This window comes from Haemaphysalis longicornis, unplaced genomic scaffold, assembly GCF_048455015.1.
Source record: "Haemaphysalis longicornis isolate Haplotype H1 unplaced genomic scaffold, Haemaphysalis longicornis Haplotype H1 scaffold_12, whole genome shotgun sequence".
Classification (NCBI taxonomy): domain Eukaryota; kingdom Metazoa; phylum Arthropoda; class Arachnida; order Ixodida; family Ixodidae; genus Haemaphysalis; species Haemaphysalis longicornis.
The window spans coordinates 104,566,461-104,587,029 of record NW_027526225.1 but is presented as its reverse complement, the minus strand read 5'-3'; the positions used below and the strand labels follow the sequence as shown (position 1 = coordinate 104,587,029).

The window sequence follows — 20,569 nt, the reverse complement described above, 5'->3', positions numbered from 1 at the left end:
AGTGCGTACTGTTTCGCAAATAAATATACTTTTTGCACTAGCCATAACTGACTTGAACAACGGCTCCCGCCGAAGCAACAGTCATTGCCCTCTCGACCCTCTTGACCACCACAGCCTCCACAGACTTCACGACATCCTCTCAGACTAGCAGCAAGCGTGCCGCAACTTTCAGTCTGATCACACCTCACCCCCAGCTTTCAAAACTTGTCTCCAGGAAAACAAGAATCTCTCCTACACAGAACTGGCATGGACAGCTCACCCCTCCCTTACAGGGAATGAGGTGACTCACACCGCTGCCCATGACTTTACACTGTGGGCGTTCCCAAAGGGGGATAAGGCTTGGCACCGCCCCGCACCTACCCTCATGTCCCACTCAGAAACACTGAAATCCTCAACTCATTTAGCCGGTCTAGACTAGGGTGCCCCCTCCCCACCCATCGCTCAGGCTTCCAGATGCACGCATAGGGCGATGACTTCAAACCAGTACCTTTTATAATGATCCAGTCCTCAACCACACATCCAGTGATTTCCCTACACCCCCCCCTAGGGGGTGTGTAGACCCCCCCTCGTTTTTCTGGACACCCCCCCTTGAATCCCCAAATTTCACTCTTGTCAGTCCTTGTATGGACCATTTTCAGTATCGATCTGCGCATGCGCGGGCTGCCCGTCTGCTATTCTTGGCAGTAGCCTCGGGCAAAATAAACAAAAGTGCGCCCCCCGAGTTTGCTGTTAGCGTTGCACGTATTTATTTCCTTTTTTTTTCGACAGCTCGTGGCAAGTTCGTATGTGCACACAAAAAAAGGCTTTCAAAGGAAAGGGGCAAAGTGGTTTGAGGCTGACCACGCTGCGAGCACATTGCTACCAGCCAGGGAGTAGCGACAATGAAAAAAAAAAAAAAAAAGTAAAGGAAAAGGGGAGATTCAACGGCCGCAGATTAGTCACGGAAACTTTCGCCTGCTACCGTGACATCCATATGAATGGTACGGGTGACGGGTGGGTGCGGGAGCAACTGCAGGACGAGAACATTTTGTGCACGAGTTCTCCGAAACCCAGATATTTTCGGGGGTGTGCCTTACTGCCACTTTTAATACGCCGAAGTGGAATACCACGCGGGGGACGCAGCAATTCCCCACTCGCTTGAAGTAAGAAGTGTGCAAGTTTAATTATAAGTACTGCAAATAAATAACATATCGATTCGTCAGAGGCCACTGGTACAGAGCAAGAACAAGCCCGTGAGGAGGTAGGAGCAAAGCATATATCGACAAGAACTCACCCAAAATTACTTCGACTGAGGCCGCCTTTGACTTGAACTAAGTGCAGTAAACACACATAGAATTTACTTTCTTCATTGATTCGATGCCGTTCTTTGTTTACAACCATAATCTTTGCAGAAGCTCTTTCAGCATGTATATTTAAAATGGGCAATTTGGCGAGGCGAAGCACTACGGAAGCTAATTCTGGCGTTTTAATAAATCGGGAGCGTACAATCGGTGCCTGATTTATAAGTGCTGCGTAATTCGTGTACGTACTACCTAAACATTGTTGCAAGAACTCAAATTTCGTCACTGGCCCTGGTAACAAGTTCGAAAATGTCCTTATACGTTGAAAAATGGCGAGAAATTTAAAAAAAAAACTGAATACGGATCTTTCATGGTAAAAAATGAATTTCTCTAAATTTGTTTTTTTCTTAGATTGAATAGAAAGCACCGCCTCTCAGATGTATATATATATAGAAAATGAAAAACGTACGCGTCTATTATTTAACTAGTGGGATAAAAAAAACAGCTTTTCTAGTTTATGAACTGCCCCCCCCCCCCCCCCCCCCCCGAGCTATTGAGACACCCCCCCTTGATTCGATGCCTGGGGAAACCCCTGCACACATCTCCCCCTGCATACCCCTACAACCGCCCTGCCTGCGACGTATCCGGATTCATATACCACCTCGTATGGAAATGCCCCCACCACCAAAATTCTATGCTATCCCCTTCACCAGATCAGTGGGAGAGCGGGCTGACAAGCCCACGGCTCGGGGATCAGGAATTCCTGGTCAATTGGGCCCAAGCAGCGGCAGTAGCCCGTGGCTTTCTGAAATGAGAAGACGCCGCCCAATTTGCTTTTTATATCGGCTTTTTGGGGGAGCTGGGTCATTCCCCCGGTCGATCTCCGTGCGACGCCAAGGCCCCAACTCTTGGAGCCCGTTACTGTTGTGTTACGCACACAGCCACTTTAATTGGTGCCAGCCAGTTCCATACCTTCATGTTCTCGTTCAAACTCGACTACCACTGCCTGACCAACCAAAATTCCAGGATAGGATTCGGATGTGACTTGGATGTAATAGTTTTCTCTCGCTCCATACGTTTTTTTGCCCCCTCCTCACCTCACTAAGTGCTGCACTCAGGTTTATTGGGTTTAAAGCTTCATACCGAACTTGTGCTGCTTTATTCCGAGTTTGATAACGCAGCTTCCATGCTTTGGAATTTAGCCAAAAAGAAGTCGATTTGCAGCAACACAGCAGCAAATGCGCTTTTCACTTTGGAGTAAGCTAGCATCAACAGGGGGCTCACGTCTTCTCAAGTGACCAGTCACTTTTTCACAAGCCTGGTCTTGTCTCAGTGATAGAAAAAGCAAAACTATTTTTAAATATTTCACGGTGTGCACCCACAGTTCAAATGGCAGCGTTCTCAGGCCTGACCAGCTTTGAAATTGCCCAACGTAATAAACCTTGGCTGCAGCCCCAGTACATGCTTTTCAGCATGGCTCTCACATGAACTGCATGCACAAGTTGCGCTGCAAGCTCTCTGCGCCGGGCACATTACTGGTAGCACCCAAAGTTGCAAGGAAACGAAATGCGCATTTAAACAAGTTCGCTGCAAGTGTTGCAAAAAGATATTTACAGTAGGCAATGCGTAACTGAGAAAACCGAAAGAATGCCGCAACAGGGCAGACGAGGAAAAGGCCTTGGCAGGTGGCACTCTCTTACTTTCTTACCATGCTTGCAGGATGCTTGTCTGCATCTCATTTCCCATTTTCATTTCGCAAATTTTATTAACGTACTCAATCGACAATATCACTCAACAAAATGTTTCAGTCAAAGATCTTGTTTTTTTTGCAGAACTCAGCAAAGTCCTCCTCAGCCCTGCACACTATCACGGAGGAAGGCAGTACCACCGTGTCGGCGGTCACTTGCTTGACCGCAGCGGTCGGAGGCTGAACCGGAGGACACATCTGTGGCGCGAGCACCGCAGCCAGCAAGTTGCTCCGCTGGCGATGCTCCGGAGATTCGTGGTGGTCGAATGCTGCTTTGGCATTTACAAAGTTTGGGATGCCACACGAAATACACCCTTTCGTGCCTGAAAAAGAAGACAGGAAGGGCTCTAGTTTGGTATGCAAAACTTCCGTAGAAACAAGCGTTGATTATGACAAGTTACAGAGCCGTGGAAACAGCTAATAGCTCTTGAGGCAGTTTTTTCTTAGCGAAGAGAATGACAAAGCGTAAAAAGAGGTGCTGCAGCCCCACGCATTTTATCTCCGCTATAACTCATGACATCAGAAATTCTGCTGAGTGCGTTTCTTTAACCCATTGAGGGTTTTTGCCGTATATGTACAGCGGCGGTTTTCCGTCCCGCAAGGTCTTTGCCGTAAGGGTACGGTTCCGACGTCCGTTCAAAATTTCGTGCCATAATGACAATGCATGCTCATGGGGAGGTGCTGCCACCTCCTAGAACTTGCAAGAAGCATTTGAAATTTGATTGTGCTACTTTCTTGCGGAGATCAACAGAACTCTCTAGATTCAGCGTGTCACGCGGCCTGTGTCAACGCCCTTTCGTAGTTTCAGTTTCGCCGCGTGATCGCAATGGAGGCGCGTGAAATTTGGCTTTTATCTTCATCGGCACTCCCTAGCAGGGATGGCGAAAGCTGATTTCCATCTATATTGGCGCTTCTCTTAGCTTGCTTATCACCGACGCCAGCGAGGTATTATTGCTGTCCTTGTTTACTGTTCTCGATTTGTTTTTACACCTCATTCCCGACTTACGCAATTTGTACATTCAAAATTCGCAATAAAAAAATTCGACCACCTGTGAAAGATTTAAAAAAAAAAAATTAGTCTCTCAAAGGGTTAAACAGACACAAACTTGGTGTCTTTTTAAAACTTGTGCCAGGGGACATGTACTGTATGGAGGAACAGCTCTTGGTGCACGCTGTGCCAATTTTTTTTAAATGAGAGGAGAGTTCTGACCCATACAACAGTGGATTCACAACACTTATGCGTCCTGACAGGGGAGAGCCATATAGCCTAAAGTGCATCGATATTGTCGTGCCAGACTGGCGCGAGGAGGCCTTAATGTGTACTGCGGATATGTGTGGCACGTAATGGGTCACAAAGACAAAAAAAAAAAAAAAAAAAAAAAAACATAACATTGTTGAATTTGAAAACCTAGTCTCCAGGAACCCGCTCACGCACTCCAGTAACAAAACACTTTTTCATACCGAAAAAACCCAAGAATAAGAAAATTCTTCAAATTTTGTGCTTCGCGACATCAGCAGCAACACAATACAGGGAACACTAAAAACACTTATCAGTGGGATAACTTCACGTTAGCTGACAAGTAATACAACCAAACAGAACTAGGGGCCCCAACGCAAGCTCAGAGTCGTGTTTCTTGGCGGCAGTTTTGGTCAGCAGCAGCCAATCATACAAACAAGACCCATGACATCATAAAGACCCTGCAAGAAAGTTCCTGGGAAGTCACTACAGCTCCACCTGTTTAAAGGTTGCAATAAAATTGGTATCATTGTTATCGGGAGAGAGCAGGCCTTTCAATAAACTAAACTTGTATTTTCTCCCCACTGCTTTTTCAGATATGAATGGCCAATCTGAAACAGGTTCTTACCGGTGCGCACAGCAGTCATTGAATTCCTAAAAAGTGTTGCATTAATTCTGTGAAACGCTTTTCTTCAAAATGTGCACATCAAACCTAACTAAGTGATTAACGCTTGTTCTACATAACTTCAGAACACAGCTAAAGGGAGCCAGATATCATGAGACTACGCAGTGAGGTATTCAACCACTATATGCATGGTATCTGTCACTTGAGCAAAAACAATGTGTAAAGTGGACCTACATGTAAGTGAGTTACTCGTAAGCATGGCTAAAAAAACAAAAAGCATTAATATTTAGCTTCACAACGGCTCAGGAGCAATCCACTCTGTTCCACTTCCTCACTGAGGTGCCATCAGAAGCACAATTCTTCCTCTTACTGCTTTTCCTGTTTAGCAAACTTGAACCCCACCTTCAAAGCATAGTCCAAGGAACAGCAGTATTGCAGAATAACTCACACTTGATTATGATATGAAACCCCCGATTTGAAGGGGACTCCGGAACTTCTGGCAGCAAGCATGGGTCATACACAGAGAACGAAGTCCACATAAAAAAAAAAATAACCCACATAGGTAGATAAACTAAATAGATTCACTGAAGTATCCATTTGCAGACTTTGACTAGGCCACACACGCATGGCACACTCACACCTTACAAATGGTACACAACCATCAACGCAGTAAAGGGACCACGAAGACGAAAGGCAAGTTCTGGTGCTTAGCGACTCAAAGAGTGCAGTGCGCAATTTCGCCAAGGGTTGGCTGTACTGTGAAGTGGTGCGGGTGCTCGAGCGGGTGAACATCGATGGACGCAAGGTGACAATCAAGTGGTTTCCCGCCCATGCGGGGAATGAGGTATCGGAACTCGCCACCAACCACAACGAGACGGCGAACGCAGTCGCGCGAGGATTAGCTGGCCGCGCGGCAGCAGTTGAATCGTCTGCAGAGTGGTGGACCGAGACGAAGGACAGGCACGATACCTTTCAGGGTATCGCCAAATATTATAGAAATTGTAGGAGGGTGCTGGCACCACCTCACCCCGACCTAACCAGGGAGGAAGCGTCCACGTTCAGACAGCTGCAGACGAATTCACTGATGACCCCGGTCGTCATGAAGCACATACAGCCAGAACTCTATACGGACGACACGTGTGTGTTGTGTAACAATGCTAGGGCCTCGACCGCCCACTTACTCTGGGACTGTGAAGTGCGACCTAACGAGGCGGCAACCAGGACAGACCTACCGCCGTGGATCCAAGAAGCAGTGCGCAGTTGTGACAAGGACACCCAACTATCAGCCGTCCAGCAGGTCCTGGCGGCCCTCGAAAAGCAGCACCGGAGCGAAAGCTGCGGGGCGACACCCTCCCTTATGGGGCAGCGGCGTCCAACCCCGTAGGAAGTAGCGAAGGTGTGGTCCGAGTAGGGGTGACGTCGGGATCGACGAGTGGCTACGTCCGGGCGCAGTGTACACACTGTGTACACACAGCATGTGAACTTGTTTAGTGCGTGTATTTGTAAACTTTTCCCCCGTATTTATCGTACTTGCAGTTGCGGTTGTAGCTGTGTAAGTGTTGTTTTGATAATTGCTCTCGCGTAATCTTGAATATTTCATGAAATTGTTCATGCCGGCTGTGTGTGTTTGCTTGTGATCGGCGCCAGTCGTTGCCGCGGGTGGCCAAGGAACCCTCAAGCCGTCGCAGAACTCCTTTTACCTTGGTCACCTCCCACTTTTGTGAAGACCAATAAATAAATAAATAAATAAATAAATAAATAAATAAATAAATAAATAAATAAATAAATAAATAAATAAATAAATAAATAAATAAATAAATAAATAAATAAATAAATAAATAAATAAATAAATAAATAAATAAATAAATAAATAAATAAATAAATAAATAAATAAATAAATAAATAAATAAATAAATAAATAAATAAATAAATAAATAAATAAATAAATAAATAAATAAATAAATAAATAAATAAATAAATAAATAAATAAATAAATAAATAAATAAATAAATAAATAAATAAATAAATAAATAAATAAATAAATAAATAAATAAATAAATAAATAAATAAATAAATAAATAAATAAATAAATAAATAAATAAATAAATAAATAAATAAATAAATAAATAAATAAATAAATAAATAAATAAATAAATAAATAAAGTTTTGAGCGTGAGTGCAAGCTTACCTCAGTTTTTTCTTCAATTAGCGAACCTTACCGGGCCTAATGTGCCTTAGCCTTCACGACAACCTGACAAATGGATTGTAGAGTGCACCGGAACGAATTGTGGCTCACAGATGTCGTTGCTTCTCCCCTCATTGTTAAACTGGTTAAATTTAACGTAGGTACCATGAATTCCAATTCATAAGATATTATTAGTTTGCTGACAAGTTGGCACAAAATTCATGCATATTTTTGGTTGTGAAGGACTATGGGCTTTGTCTTATGTTGTTTTTTTGTCTCATTGACTTATCGGTTGTCTGGAATGCTGACCACCTTGTCTTTGTTTTGTACCTGGCACGGCCAAGGTTTTGTAAGCTGTCTAGTACCGCGTTTTTCCTTTGCCCCACCTCTTTATGTGTAGAGTTAAACCTGGATGTAACGAACCTCTATGTTACGAATTCCGGGATTTAACGAAGGTTTTCAATTCCACATTTCCACCTTCATTGAAGCCCATGTGTTTGCGACCCCTATATAACGAAGCAGTTGCGACGTTTAACCTTGATGTAACGAATTCGCTACAATGACGACTCAAGGTTACTTGCCCTTTTTCTGAAAAATAGGCTGGCGAAATGCACTAATTTAGCGAATTTCGCCCGCACCGCAATCTCTCACGCGTTTCCACGTGTGAGTGCGGTGTCGGTTAGGTTCTATAGGCCTGCCTGACGGCGTGTAGTCGCGTGTGTCCCCTGATATCATTGGTATATGTTCGTGGATGATTTCTGCTGCCTGAATACGAAAATATTTGTCTTTTCAAGACAAGCTCCACCTTTGCCGGCGAGAAAGAAGGACGTCACTGCCCGGTACAGTGTCCCAGGTATACCATCCCTTCAACAATTTTGACTCCAGAGAAGAGCATGAAGTTCGCAGAAAGGCGCCCCTTCAGCAAAGTTTGGTTCTTGAAACGCGTAAAGGCACCGAAAAGTATCAAAAAGCAAAAAGTGATACTCAGTTACGTTTGTGAATTCGGGGGCCGTGTAGTAGCAGCGAGCGCAAATCATGCAGTTTCTCGGTGTAAAATATATCCATTTTACAGGAGCGAGTTCAGCATCACTGATGCCTAGCATATTGGCTTCGTTTCTGCTTCATTAGCGCGAACCTTTACTCAAAACCTGCATGTAACAAAAAAAAATGTGAATTCTCGTCCGCTTCGTTATATCAAGCTTTAACTGTACATTGTACGTATATAAGTGCAAATAAATAAACAATTCATTTATTCATTCCCCGGGACCGTATTCCATCCTCCAGTAGAATATGGTCCAACCAAACTTTTACACCTCCGCTGTGATCTGAATGATGATAAGAAAGTGAACTTGCTTCATTTCTATGAAATTCACAAAATACTGTGGCGAGAAGCGCGCCAAATTCACAACAGTTACAGAAATAATTCTTCTCTATTGTTTTCTGTTACACCAAAATCTCCTTATTTCCAAGAAATTTACAAAATATTGTGGCGAGTTACTCACCACGGTTACAAAGTTGAATGTGCTCTAATGTTTTCTGAGATACGTTTATTAGAAAGCAAGTTACGGATCATTCGCTCTAAACTTGGCCTCGTCACGATGCATTGTTCATTCACGAAGGACGCGCAACATGTGCCGCCTGAGCTAGCAAATCTTTGCTGTAAAATTGTAAATACACGAACAACAAGAGAACTCATTGCCACTAGCGGGGCTTTAAGGCCCCAGATAAGCACAACTGCCAAATGTACTAATCATAGAATGACACATTATACGGTCGATCGCCGTGTCAACAACCATTTACGGCGTCGTTTATTCGTGCCAGTTTCGGTTTCGGCAGAACGAACGCCAAGCGGCCGCCATAACAGGAGGTCGCCCGTGACGTCACCATTCTTGTCGCACCGCTGACGGTCTGGACGCGCGCGCGATTGAGCGCACGTGCGCGCCCAGGCCGGCCGAGATCTTGACCATCCCCACGCGCCCGGGCAGAATGACGTCAGTACCAAAACCATGACGTGTACACACGGCGTAGCAGCGCGCGCCAACCGCAGCCAACGCGTCGGCTACGTCATGGGAGCCCCGACGTCAGCAGTTTGGGGCAAGGAGTAGATGATGTCGTACTGGCCCGCTCTAGGCTTTCTCATGCGGGCATACATTAAAAGGGATTTAAAATATTACACTGGACGGTTAGTGTTGAAACTTGCTGGGAGATATCTCCTGATAAAAAGGAAGCATTTAAAATAGTTATGTCAGCTTTGAAATTTCGTTTTACTCCTTTAAAATACAAATCTGGTTCACAAGAAAGACTACTTTGTCCCGATAACAAAGATACAAATTTTATCTGAAATTTCAAACAAGTAATGGAGCAATTAAAGAAAACATATGAACCGGTGGTGCCTAACCAGCCACTTTCCGATGACGTAGCTATGACGTCACAGCATCTTGTTTGAGCGTATGCCGCCAAGAAACATTGCTAGCCGACTGTAGTGGGGCCTCTAGTTCCGTTTTGTCGCATCAATTGAATGCTAATGTGCAGTTACGCATTGATAACTTCGTTTTTATTGCTGGCCCATAATACGTCCCTCCTGCGTCACTGCAGCGGGAAGTATTTCGAGCAAACTTACTAAATGAACTGAACAGAGTTGTATTTCGACTTCACGGCTCCTTTAAGCTACACTCTATGCGTACCGGGAAAAAGAGAAGCAAGTTTTAATCGACCAGATTTAGGGGAAACCCCCAAGGTGGAATAAGTTTCTGCGAAGGAAAGTTTGACACCCACCTATCCTGGACCAGGACGAATTTTTCTTCTTCAACTGCGAAGTTTCTGAGAAAGCTGTGTAGCTTTCCTTTGTAGCCGTATGGCTGCATTGAGGTTGGATGTCAAACTTTCCTTCGCGGAAACAATTTTTGTTTTCCCAACGCCAAAGCAGGGGATGTTCCATCAAGTGTTTCGACGTAAGTCCCTCCCACCCAAAGCAGCGAGGCTAGTCCCTGACATTCAGGTTTCCGAGCGGCGACCGCTGTTCCTTGAGCGCGTCCAGGAGCTCTTGGCGCTCCTCGGGCGTGGCGTCCTCGAGCATAATGGTCACCGAGCGACCCAGCGAGCTGAGCAGCATGTCGTCCAGGTTGATGGCCCTCGGAGAGGCCTCCCGCTGCGGAGTCGGGATGTCCAGCCTGCGTGCGTGGGGAGCCTCGAGGCAGCGCTTCTTGGTGGTCTCGGTGAAGTGCATCCCCTGGAGCGGCATGCTGGCCGGGTGGCCCATGCGGCCGCACCTCTCGCCGTCCTGACAGCGCGGCTTGCAGGCGCCCGACTTGAACGCCTCGTAGCTGTCGCACGAGCGCGTGGGGAACTCGCAGCTGCGGATGGAGTCGGCGTAGTACTTGGTCGCCTTGGAGTGCGAGCAGGCTGCAACGGCGGAGAAGCAGACATGCCAGCACATTTAGAGAGAGAGAGAGAGAGAGAGAGAGAGAGAGAGAGAGAGAGAGAGCTCTTGATTAGAGGATAGCAGAGAGGTCGGCCGGCATGTCCACGCCTAGCGTCACTAAATAAAGGCTTTTAGAGTATCGGCACTCTTTTCTCGCATTGTTATGTCCCGCCATAATTCTCATTGGTCGGTTGGCACCACGTGATATTTGTTTACGTATGGGCGCAGCCATTTTGTTTCTGGGCGCCTTCCCTCTCTCTCTCTCTTTCTCTCTCTCTTTGGTGCGCGCTAGAGCGGCCGGTCACACTCTGCCCGTCACAACCGGCGGCGGTTTCGTTGGGAGAGATGGTAACACTGCAAGCCAGAAACAAAATGGCCCCCCAGACGCTTCCGGGAGCACGAAGAGGCGGTCTTCTTAAAGGGGTCCTGAAATACCTCCCACCGATGCATGGATGTACATGTAACCAAATAAAGCAATGTATTAGCAATCTCCTCCCGCAAGAATTTCGTTAAAGCGATGAGTATTAGCTGAGAAATCGTAAATCAAAAACCGCGCATTATCGCCCCGCCGCATTTCCTCCTCCTTTCAAATGTTTCTCTGCTGTTGACGGCGCGAGAGCCTTCCCTCCCATGATGCTGCGCTCCTCGGCGGTGACGTACTTCCGCTATTGCGCTGCTCGTCTGCTACGGGCAAGCTTTGTTGACACCATGAATACCGCACTCCGCTCAAGGCTGGAAAAGCGAACGAAAAATCTGGCCGCATGTGTGCGGCGGCCTGGCCTTGCACCGCGCACTGTTTATCCAAAAAGCGCCGTATCAGATGTGGCCCCGCTGGTGCCGGGTCTTATTTTGCGGCGGTGGTAATTCCTGCCGGCGGCATGTGAAAAAGACATTTCAAACCGATACAGAACCCGTGCACAAAACGCTTCAATCATGTGACCAGTTTAGCTTGGGGCGACGCGTGGTGGAGAGCGGCAACGTTGGCAAAACATGCTCCGCCGCGCTCTGAGCTTTCTAGCGCTGGAGCGAGCGCCATTTCTTTGACAATCTCAAACATCGGTTGCCTTAGCAACAAGGCACAAACCGCTTTAAAATTCAGTTACGGTTGCGTGATCCCGGTTCAGCTCGGGGCCCCACCTCGCGACATGTGGGCACTGCAGGCGTACCACTCACTCCCATTGGGAAGTGCGAGATGCGTTTGGCATTACAGGAGGCGATGGTGTGTGTTGTGGACGCCTTTGTTTCGCGATTAAATGTGACGTTGTGCTTCTGCGGGTGGATAGTGCTTCCCATGGTCTGGATTATCTTTCTCGGGCGACGTACGACTCAACCTCGCATGTGGTATGTGCAGTGTGCGTGGCTAAAAGCCATCTCGGCTTGTGCGCCAGGGTTAAGTGACTTGCTGTTCGTCCCCGCAAACCGCGCGCGAGGTGAGTGCCGAATTTACGACGGGCAGGAGGAGGCAACCCATCGTCTGTCAATCGCGGTTCAGACTTGCAACGCATGTTGTGACGTTGTGTTCGTTCGAAACGCAGTCTGGATTGTTTTGAAGTTGAATAAAATGTATGCGTCAAACCCGGGCATTCGGCTCACGGCGTTCTCTGCGATTGCACCAAAGAAGTTCCACGGGGCTTAGACGCTTTCTTTATGGTACGTACTCATGTGAGAGAATATCCATGTCGTGTTATGGCCGTGTTGCATTCGATACAAACGGTTAAGCGTTTGTTTACACTTGTTTCGTTTGTCGTAAAATGTCCAAGCACTCCGGCACTCCGCTGGCAGATCAGCCGGCGAGCCGACGCTGAGCAGACGACTCATCTTTTTGCCGGAAGTGCGTGAAAAAGCCGCCCAATAGCAGGATGTCTAGCTCATGACGAACATCTGGGAATCGATGACGTAGACATGTGAAGATGGCGGCGGCCAAAAACACGAAGGGAAGGGTGAGAAAAAAGCGACAAACTTTGCAACAAAAGTGTGAGCTTTCCGCTACGCGTAGAAGAGTAATACTTGGCACAGATGACGTTGACGACCCAATCTAACGATTGCGCTAGTTCATTTAGTTTGCTCAAAACGCCTTTCAGGGCCCCTTTAAGCGTAGCTTATTTTCTATTTAGTGACGCTATTAACGCCTACATGCTACTCTGCGGGGTGGAGAGGAGGGAATAAAGTTGCAATAGGAAGTAAGGCGGAAGGGAGAGAAGAAAGAAGGAAATAAAAGAAGTGAAAAAAGGAGGTAGCGTGTGTGTTGGGGACCGTCAGTGCGACACATGAAAAGTGTATAGACGGTTGCACAGTGCAAAGATGTTCTGGTCGTATATAATCTCAGCGACACCGATGTCATTGATGTATTCAAATAATGCGGTTAGCACTTTACGCTGAGTTGAGGGAGACGGCCATGGTCCCAGACGCTGACATTGGCCACACTGGAACGTGTTCCAGCTATCGCGCGTAAAAAAAACTAACGAAGTGAAAGAAACTGAAAAGTCTGAAAGGGAACGGATATGGGATTGGCAAATTATCAGCGACGACATGTCATAGGCACCAGGCGTTGTGTAGGCTTAGTGAATCTGTGCATGGTATCCCGTTTACCGTTGATATACCGTGGTTAAGTTATCGTGCGTAAAAAAATAAACAGTGTGAAAGAAATAGAAAATAGCGAAAGAAAATGAAAATAGGATTGACGAATTATGTTGAGATGTCCCGAACCGTACGGGCTATTTCCGAACAGCGCTGGCTGTCAGGAACGCCAAATGTTATGTCGCCTAAGTGCGTCTCTGGCAGGGCGTTTACGGCTGTTCTGAGATCCTGCATGGAGGTTTAACGCGTCGAAGCTGCACCTGGGAAATTAGGCGCTCGGTAGTGGAGGCCTCTAGATTGATTTTGAAAACCAGGGGGCCTTTGACGTCCGCCGAAATCACGATACGCCCGTGTTCTCGCTTTTTATCTCCGCCTGAGCCAAATTTTAAGGGATAGCCGCTTTTTTGTGGAGTGCAGGTTCTCTAGCTCATATGAAAGCCGGCGTTTTGTAGCTTGGTAACCAGAGAACATTTCCAAATGGATTAGCAGAAATAAATTTAATTTGGCTCTGAACTGCCTGAAATGTGAACGTTATAAACGTTACACTACCGCACGTATGAAAATATCCCTGTCGATATCAATGCGTAATTAAGAAAGCGCTCAAAGGAACAGGAAATAGTGCCTTTTATTATTGTTTTAGCTGGAGAAATTTTAAAGGCGATAGTCTTTGCCGGGCTACCTATACCCGCAAATTTCGGTCTGTCTGTCTGTCTGTCTGTCTGTCTGTCTGTCTGTCTGTCTGTCTGTCTGTCTGTCTGTCTGTCTGTCTGTCTGTCTGTCTGTCTGTCTGTCTGAGTGTCTTTTAAGCCTCCCGGCTGAAAGTTAGAACTACTCTTGCACGAAGCGTTTATATAGTCAAAACATTTTCCAACATCTCAATCTAGAAGTATAGTTCATACTGTTCGAACTTTTTCAGCAACGAGAACGCAGTAGAGATATTTGAGGCGAACAATAAATACATAACTGGTTCGGGCGGTCTTCTTTTAATTGAAAATAGACGTGGGCGAGATCTTCGCCTTAGCAAACAGAAAAAAAAAGACGCACTGGAAAATAAATTTTAGCCACAAAATATAAAAAAAGGGCTAGCGCACGAGCATTGGGCTCGTGGCTCGAGCGCCAGGCGCAATATTAGCAAAAGTTCTCAACCGGTCGAACGCCGTCCGTGGAACGCTGGAAAATTGAATTGAGAGAGAGAGAGAGAGAGAGAGAGAGAGAGAGAGAGAGAGAGAGAGAGAGAGAGAGAGAGAGAGAGAGAGAGAGAGAGAGATGAAACGTTTATTTGAACTTAAAGGTCTTGATTGAACTAGGGTAGGTTCCCTCCTTCCAGGGCCCCTGTTTCCTCTGCCCCAGTCTTGGCCCTAAAGATCAGATACCTCTCAACCCCAGGGTCAGAGCTGGCCAGAGCTGCCTCCCATAGCTCATATAAAGAGCAAACCTGCAGCGTGTTTATCATGGGAGGAGAGCGAAGCGGGAGGGCGGGGAGAGAGGAGAAACATTAACATGGCAGGAGGGGAAGACGACTATCGTCTTTCAGCGACATTCCCAGCGAAGCCAGCAAATAAGCGGGAAATTTTCCCCAGTACCTCTTTTCATTTCCCGTGCAGTTAAAAGTATGTTGCTGCGCGGCGCACTGCCATGGTTGCCAACATTCATTTATACAGCATCCTTAACGCTGGTAGATCTGAACACTCCGCTTTGAAACGTTCTTGGGCCCTATCGGGACCACCGTTCCGCTGAAGGTGTTTCAGTGATGCCCCTTCATTTTGAATATGTAGCACGCACTCCATAAAAATCGGTTGGCTGTCCAAGGCGTTATGCATGGATCAGTAGCGCTCGTAAAAGGGCCGCGCGTGTGTACGCACAGCTGAAACGCCAGCAGCCGGGCTGCTGCTTGCCGCCGTTGGGGTAGAAGTCGACGTGGCCGCAGCTGGCGAGCATGCCCAGGCGGCCCTGCACCACGTCCGTCCAGCTGGTGCCGATGCTCGTGTGCAGCACGTCCACGAACTCGGCGTGCTCCGCCCGCAGGTGGATGCCTCGGGACTCGAACAGCGGTCCTGCCGGGTCCAGACCTGCGTGTTCACGTTGCGCACCCCGTGCGCGATCACGCCCGCCCTCCGTTTCGGCCCAGACGACTTGCGTGCCCTGAAATTACCCGCCCCAGGCCGCAGCATCCCGCAGATTGCACGTCCGATGCTGAAGGGTGAAACACATGTGCGGATGACGACGCGTTTCCGCATGCGTTTTTCCCTCTCCAAAACCGGTCCTGCGCCTGCGTGCTCGCGATCACTATTTTATAGTTCTGGACCGTTTTCCGGGGGGAGGAGAAGGAGTGCTGAAACGCGTTGTTCTCCGTACATTTCTTTCCCCCTCAATTCGGTGAGGCAGTCCACATATTTGTTGTGGCAGCGACCGATGGACCCGTTAAAGCATTTAGAGGGGCCATGCAGACAAAACACAAGTTTGGTTGATTCGAAAGATTGCCTCGTTGAAATCATACAGATGTCACTTTTAGATGCGACTGCATCTTATTCACTCGCCTTGTCCCTGCATCCGGCGTCGGCGTTGTTGTCGTCGGCGTCCGCCACTCCCCCATTCTCCTCGCCGCGTGAGCTGCGCTCTCCGCCGCTCACCCCCTCGCCTCTCCGATAGCGAACACTCTCGCGAGGGGCATTGGATTGAACATGGAGGAAAAAAAAGCTTAGGAGAGGCCCCCAGCTATCCCCGCGCATTGGCAAAAGTGTGGAGGAAGTCACGTGTTTTCGGCGGCCATTGGAAGTCGCGTTAGCAACGGCGTCCTAGCAACAGCCCGCCCGCCGTTCGCCAGTCATGGAGGAAAGGCAGCGCCTGCCTTGTCGTCCGATTGCGAAGATTGCTGCTTCGCTTTGCTGCGCTGTGGTCTTGCGGAACTCGAAAAGGATGCTGCGAGTTGCGACAGCTGCGCCGATGTGAATATGTCATTTAATTTCTACTTGCAAGTGCACCTTGTACCGCGTCAAGCTATTGCTCCGGTCGCGATCACGACGCGCCTATTGAAGTGCAGATATCGTGAACGCGCCGTCCCGTCGTACGCGCGGACACCCGTTTGGTAGATTTTCGGGAAGTGATACACGGTGTGCAGTACGTAGGCGACTTGCAACCGAACGATTCGCAACTCAATTTTTTGGTTATCGCCGCTGCAATATATAGTTTGCTAGGCCGGCAATGCGCGGCAGTGCTTTTGCAACTGTTACAAGGTAGATTCCCAGTTGATATAATTCCATCGTCCTATTACCTTAGTAGGTGTCCGTCTGTTGACTGGAAGAGTGCTGGATCTGGAATCTGGATCTTTTTGTGGTCTCGCTCTGGATTTCGCTTTTCAACGCTTCATACTGCGAGGTTAGTGTATGAACGTTTTCAACTGATATCACCTTGAATTTATTGACACTGAGACAAGTTGAAACTTGGCGAAAAAAAGTTTATTGACGCCACCCACCCTCTCATTTTTTTTTTACTCAATAAAACGTTTTGCCTCCTCCTCCTGCTCCTCCTCCTCCTCCTTCGCAAAAAATTCTATCGAAGGCACGCGAACAACGGTAAAAACATTCCACAATTTTTTAGCGTGAAATCTGCATGAAGTACTGCTTACCTATATATATAGAACGGCCGTTTAATTGACTAGTCATCTCTGGGATTGCCAGTGAAACTGCAACGCAAACTTGGGCACTTTCCTGTCCGGTAGCCGCACGGCGTTCGCCCACTGTTAGCGGCGTTCTCCATCGCTTGGGAACCTATAAACGGCGGCGATTGCAAACAAAGGATGAATGCACACCAATGTACAGCAATACTTGTCAGCGGAATGATGCACTAACCGGTGGAAAGTGACGCCCAATTCCTTGGGTACCGATCGCGACTTGCAGCCTGGCACCGAGCATTGCGGCATTGTTAGAGCGAGCCGCTTCGCAAACCTGCTGCGGCCACACTGAAGACGTGTAACAGTGTAACCGCGCGTATAGGTTCACGGTCACGCGCTGCAAAACGGCCTTCTACCTGCCTATCAGCTGATTTCCGCCGGCTCGGCGCTGGCAGATGCAGACGACAAGTGAGGCGATACAGGACGGAGGAGGCGGAGAAGGTGCACCGAGAGAGAGAGGCAAAAAGAGTCCGCCAATGGCATGGAGGGCCAATGGTCCGCCATTCGACTTACAGAAATGGCGTTTCCGGCTGCGCTGGGTGTGACGTCAGGGCCTCTCCTAAGCTTTTCTTTCCTCCATGGGATTGAATTCGAATAGATTGGCTTGGCTTGGCTTGGCTTGGCTTGGCTTGGATTGGATTGAATTAAAGTGGATTGCGTTGGATTGTGTTGCGTCATAGCCGCGGCAGACGCACTGGCGCCGGCGCGTCCCCTCACCGTTATGCGCGCTATAAAACGCGGTACCTGCGCCGCTCCGCTCCATCGTTCCAGCGCCGTTCCTCCGCTGTCCAACGCTGCAACGTGAACCCCCTATGCGTCGCATCTACACGTCTACACAGGGGTTCCCGCGAGGGGAAGGTGGGAGATTTGGTTTTTAACGTAAACTTTCCTGAAATAAGCAATATAATTAGGAAAAGAATGGAATGGCCATGCGATCCACTAGCTTATTTCCCGCAACCGAACCTATGATGTCATATGCGTCAGCTCTGCGATTGGCTGAGGCCGGCAAAAGCGAACGCAAATTAGGCACGGCCTATAAGCTTGCCAACTGAGCTATTTACATTATTTTTATAGTAGTACGAACGGTGAGGTAAACACTCGATTAATTTGATTTATTATAGGGTTTAACCCGCCGACGCAACGCAGGCGATGAGGCGCGCCGTAGTAAAGGGCCCCCGATTAATTTTGACCACCTGGGGATCTTTCACGTGCGCCGAAATCTCGTACACACGGGCGTTCTTGCTTTTAGCCTCCATCAGAAAATCGGCCGCCGCGGCCGGGAATCGAACCAGCGACCTTGTGCTCAGCAGCGCAACTTCTTAGCCACTCAGCCACCGCGGCGGAGGTAAACTGGAAGTTACGAAAGTACACGAAAAAAAAAAAGAAGTGCCGATGCGTACAGCTGTTGGTACTGCGCGCACTATACTTGTTTAAGATGCACAGCAGTGCGGCGATTTGCGATTGTCTCAGACGACACTGGCCGAATGGTGAAAGCGACGGTGTCTTATGTGACCATATTTATCGAGCGAACATACGGCTCGTAGCTCTAAAAATTTTTGATTTAAAAAGTTCTAGGGCGTTATCAGCAAAACCGTTTCTTGCGAAGGTGCTTTAAGGGATGTACTCGACAAAAATCGGTTGTCTTGTCTGTCCCTTTAACGTACGTTTGATTTCGCTCCTTGTCATCTGAGGCTATTTAAGCCTAACGTCGAATGACCTTCTTAAGAAGCGTGTTGGTATGGACAGTCGCGAAAGTCAATAGTCACGACTGTGCTCCTTTTAAGTTCTCACCAGTGATCCTGCCGACGACTTGGCCCATGAGCATCTGGACGTCCTGGCCGAAGAAGCCCCCCGTCTGGGCGCCCAAACTGTGGCCGATGTAGTGCACGTCCTTGGGGCTGACTACGCCTGCCTCGGAGAGCGTCTTCACCAGGTAAGCCAGCGATCGCGCCACGGTTCGCGTGTTGGCCGCGGCCGTGCTGTAGCCCAGGATAGAGCTGCAGCCCTTGCTCCAGTCAACCAGCACCACGGACGCGTCAGCCTCCTACGGTGACGTGCGCACAATCATCATTGCCATCAGCATATACATGAGCTACAATGCCAGCATTATCATCGTAGAAGAGCATCTACTTTACAGGATACAGTCCCACGTACCTGGTTTAATATTTCGTCCTTCATGTCGATCATCCAGGCCGTCTTTGCGCTGCTCAGAAAGCCGTGCACGACGAAGTAGAGCTTACGTCCGGGCTCTACTAGCGACGCGAGTTGCGCAAAGCCCGCGCTGTCCAAACCCGTCTCGAAGAGCAGTTTGTCCGAGCTTGTGGCCTTGTTTGAGTACAGCAGAAAGCGGGGTTTCACCTGCAGGGCATACGTGGGTAACGTTAGTTGTTGATTGACCTTGCTGTAAAGAAACAGGTCTGTATGATGGGGACTTTTAGAGGAAACTTTTAATGTCTATAATCAGTCCGCTGCGAAAGGACACGTTTTCGACAGTCTGGTTTGAGTATTTGGTTTGAGTAGCTGATTTTTATTTCTTGGGAAAACCAAGGGGAGGCTGAGTCTAAAGGCGGACGTGGCCTGACAGGGGCTTCAGCCACCCGATTTACAGCGTATATAATTACAATTATATAATTACAGCGTATACAATCACAACGTATATGCGGAGTGTCCTGGACCGTTGCAAAAGGCATCGCATGCAGCTACAGACACAACGCACTGGTGTTGGCGCTCTTTGTGTGAGTAGTTGTGAGCTTTTTAACATCGTGATGATGATCATCATACGTTACAAAAGTTCCGAAACAGGCAGTGGCCTTGGTCGATCAGCAAAGACATCTTTCCCACGACTTAGGAGGCCCGCGGTGTCATAGTTTGCATGACTAGGGTAGTTGGCAAAAAAAAAAAAAACAGCAATGACAGGGCTATACGACAGCATGTTAAGAATCATAATTGTGGAGTGGAGAGGCAGCGGAACGAATGCCGAACAGTTGAGAGCAAGGTGAGGGTTATTCCATCTTTGCAAGTTTACGTTCACCTTTACTCCCTTTCTTTGAGCAATACACCATCACCGGAACGTCAAAAGGAACAGCAACCACGTGATCGACAACCTATTGACGTCACCTCCAGCATGGTCTGCTTGTCTAAAATATCTTCGCACAGTGGAGTTGATGGACTCTGAGGTGTCGGGCTTACGCTGCTTGCGGGAGGTACATATGCACTGTCATGCGCCTATCCTGTTGAAGGACATCGAAGTTCATAATACAGGTATTGGAAATAAAACACGCCGCTTATATCGCTTGCTTTTGCCATAAAATATGGGCGCTACGTACCACACATCTCGAGGCGAGTGCTCCTTCATAACTAACCTCTAAAGTGTCGAAGTTTATAAAAGAAAATATTAGCAGTGGCTTAGCTCGGCTATGCCAGGATATACGTAGCGTGAGCTAAGGTTCAGCTGGTTATTCTTAGCTTTCCTGATTGCCTGGGATTAGCTTGATTATCATGCTTACTTCTGCTTCGACGACACACACACGGTATATGCATTATGTGACGCATGTATATTTAACAAGCGGCTCCGGCACCGCGTCCCCAATCGCCCCGGAGCTAAGCTGGTTCCACAGGCGCACGCCGGTGTTGCTGCGTTGCACGAGCCTTAGGTTCCACACCTGGCCACCCCTCGCATGATCATCAAGTGAACCGGGCCACCACGTGCGGAACGGAGGTCGGCGAAGACGCTGGGCGCGTGGGGTGTGTGAGAGACGCCGGGCAGCGAGTAACGTGCGGCGCACTGCTCCTCGCGCATGCACAGCACGGCTCTCCAGGAGCCACGC

At 48.1% G+C, this 20,569-nt stretch overlaps 2 protein-coding genes across 2 annotated transcripts in view; both read right to left on the bottom strand.

Annotated features, from left to right (window-relative positions):
• LOC144163186 (BET1-like protein) overlaps positions 1–20,569 on the bottom strand; it is a 441,394-nt gene that overhangs the window by 363,358 nt on the left and 57,467 nt on the right. The window lies entirely within an intron of this gene.
• The window catches only part of LOC144163175 (pancreatic lipase-related protein 2-like), a 19,079-nt gene continuing 6,893 nt past the window's right edge, over positions 8,384–20,569 (bottom strand). Inside the window, exons 4-7 of the mRNA XM_077693997.1 lie at positions 18,897–19,100; positions 18,534–18,786; positions 14,935–15,141; positions 8,384–10,476 (exon numbers count right to left, since the gene is read on the bottom strand). Of these exons, the coding sequence (XP_077550123.1) occupies positions 10,055–10,476; positions 14,935–15,141; positions 18,534–18,786; positions 18,897–19,100 (1,086 nt within the window). The 3' untranslated portion in view covers positions 8,384–10,054. The remainder of the gene's footprint in view (positions 10,477–14,934; positions 15,142–18,533; positions 18,787–18,896; positions 19,101–20,569) is intronic.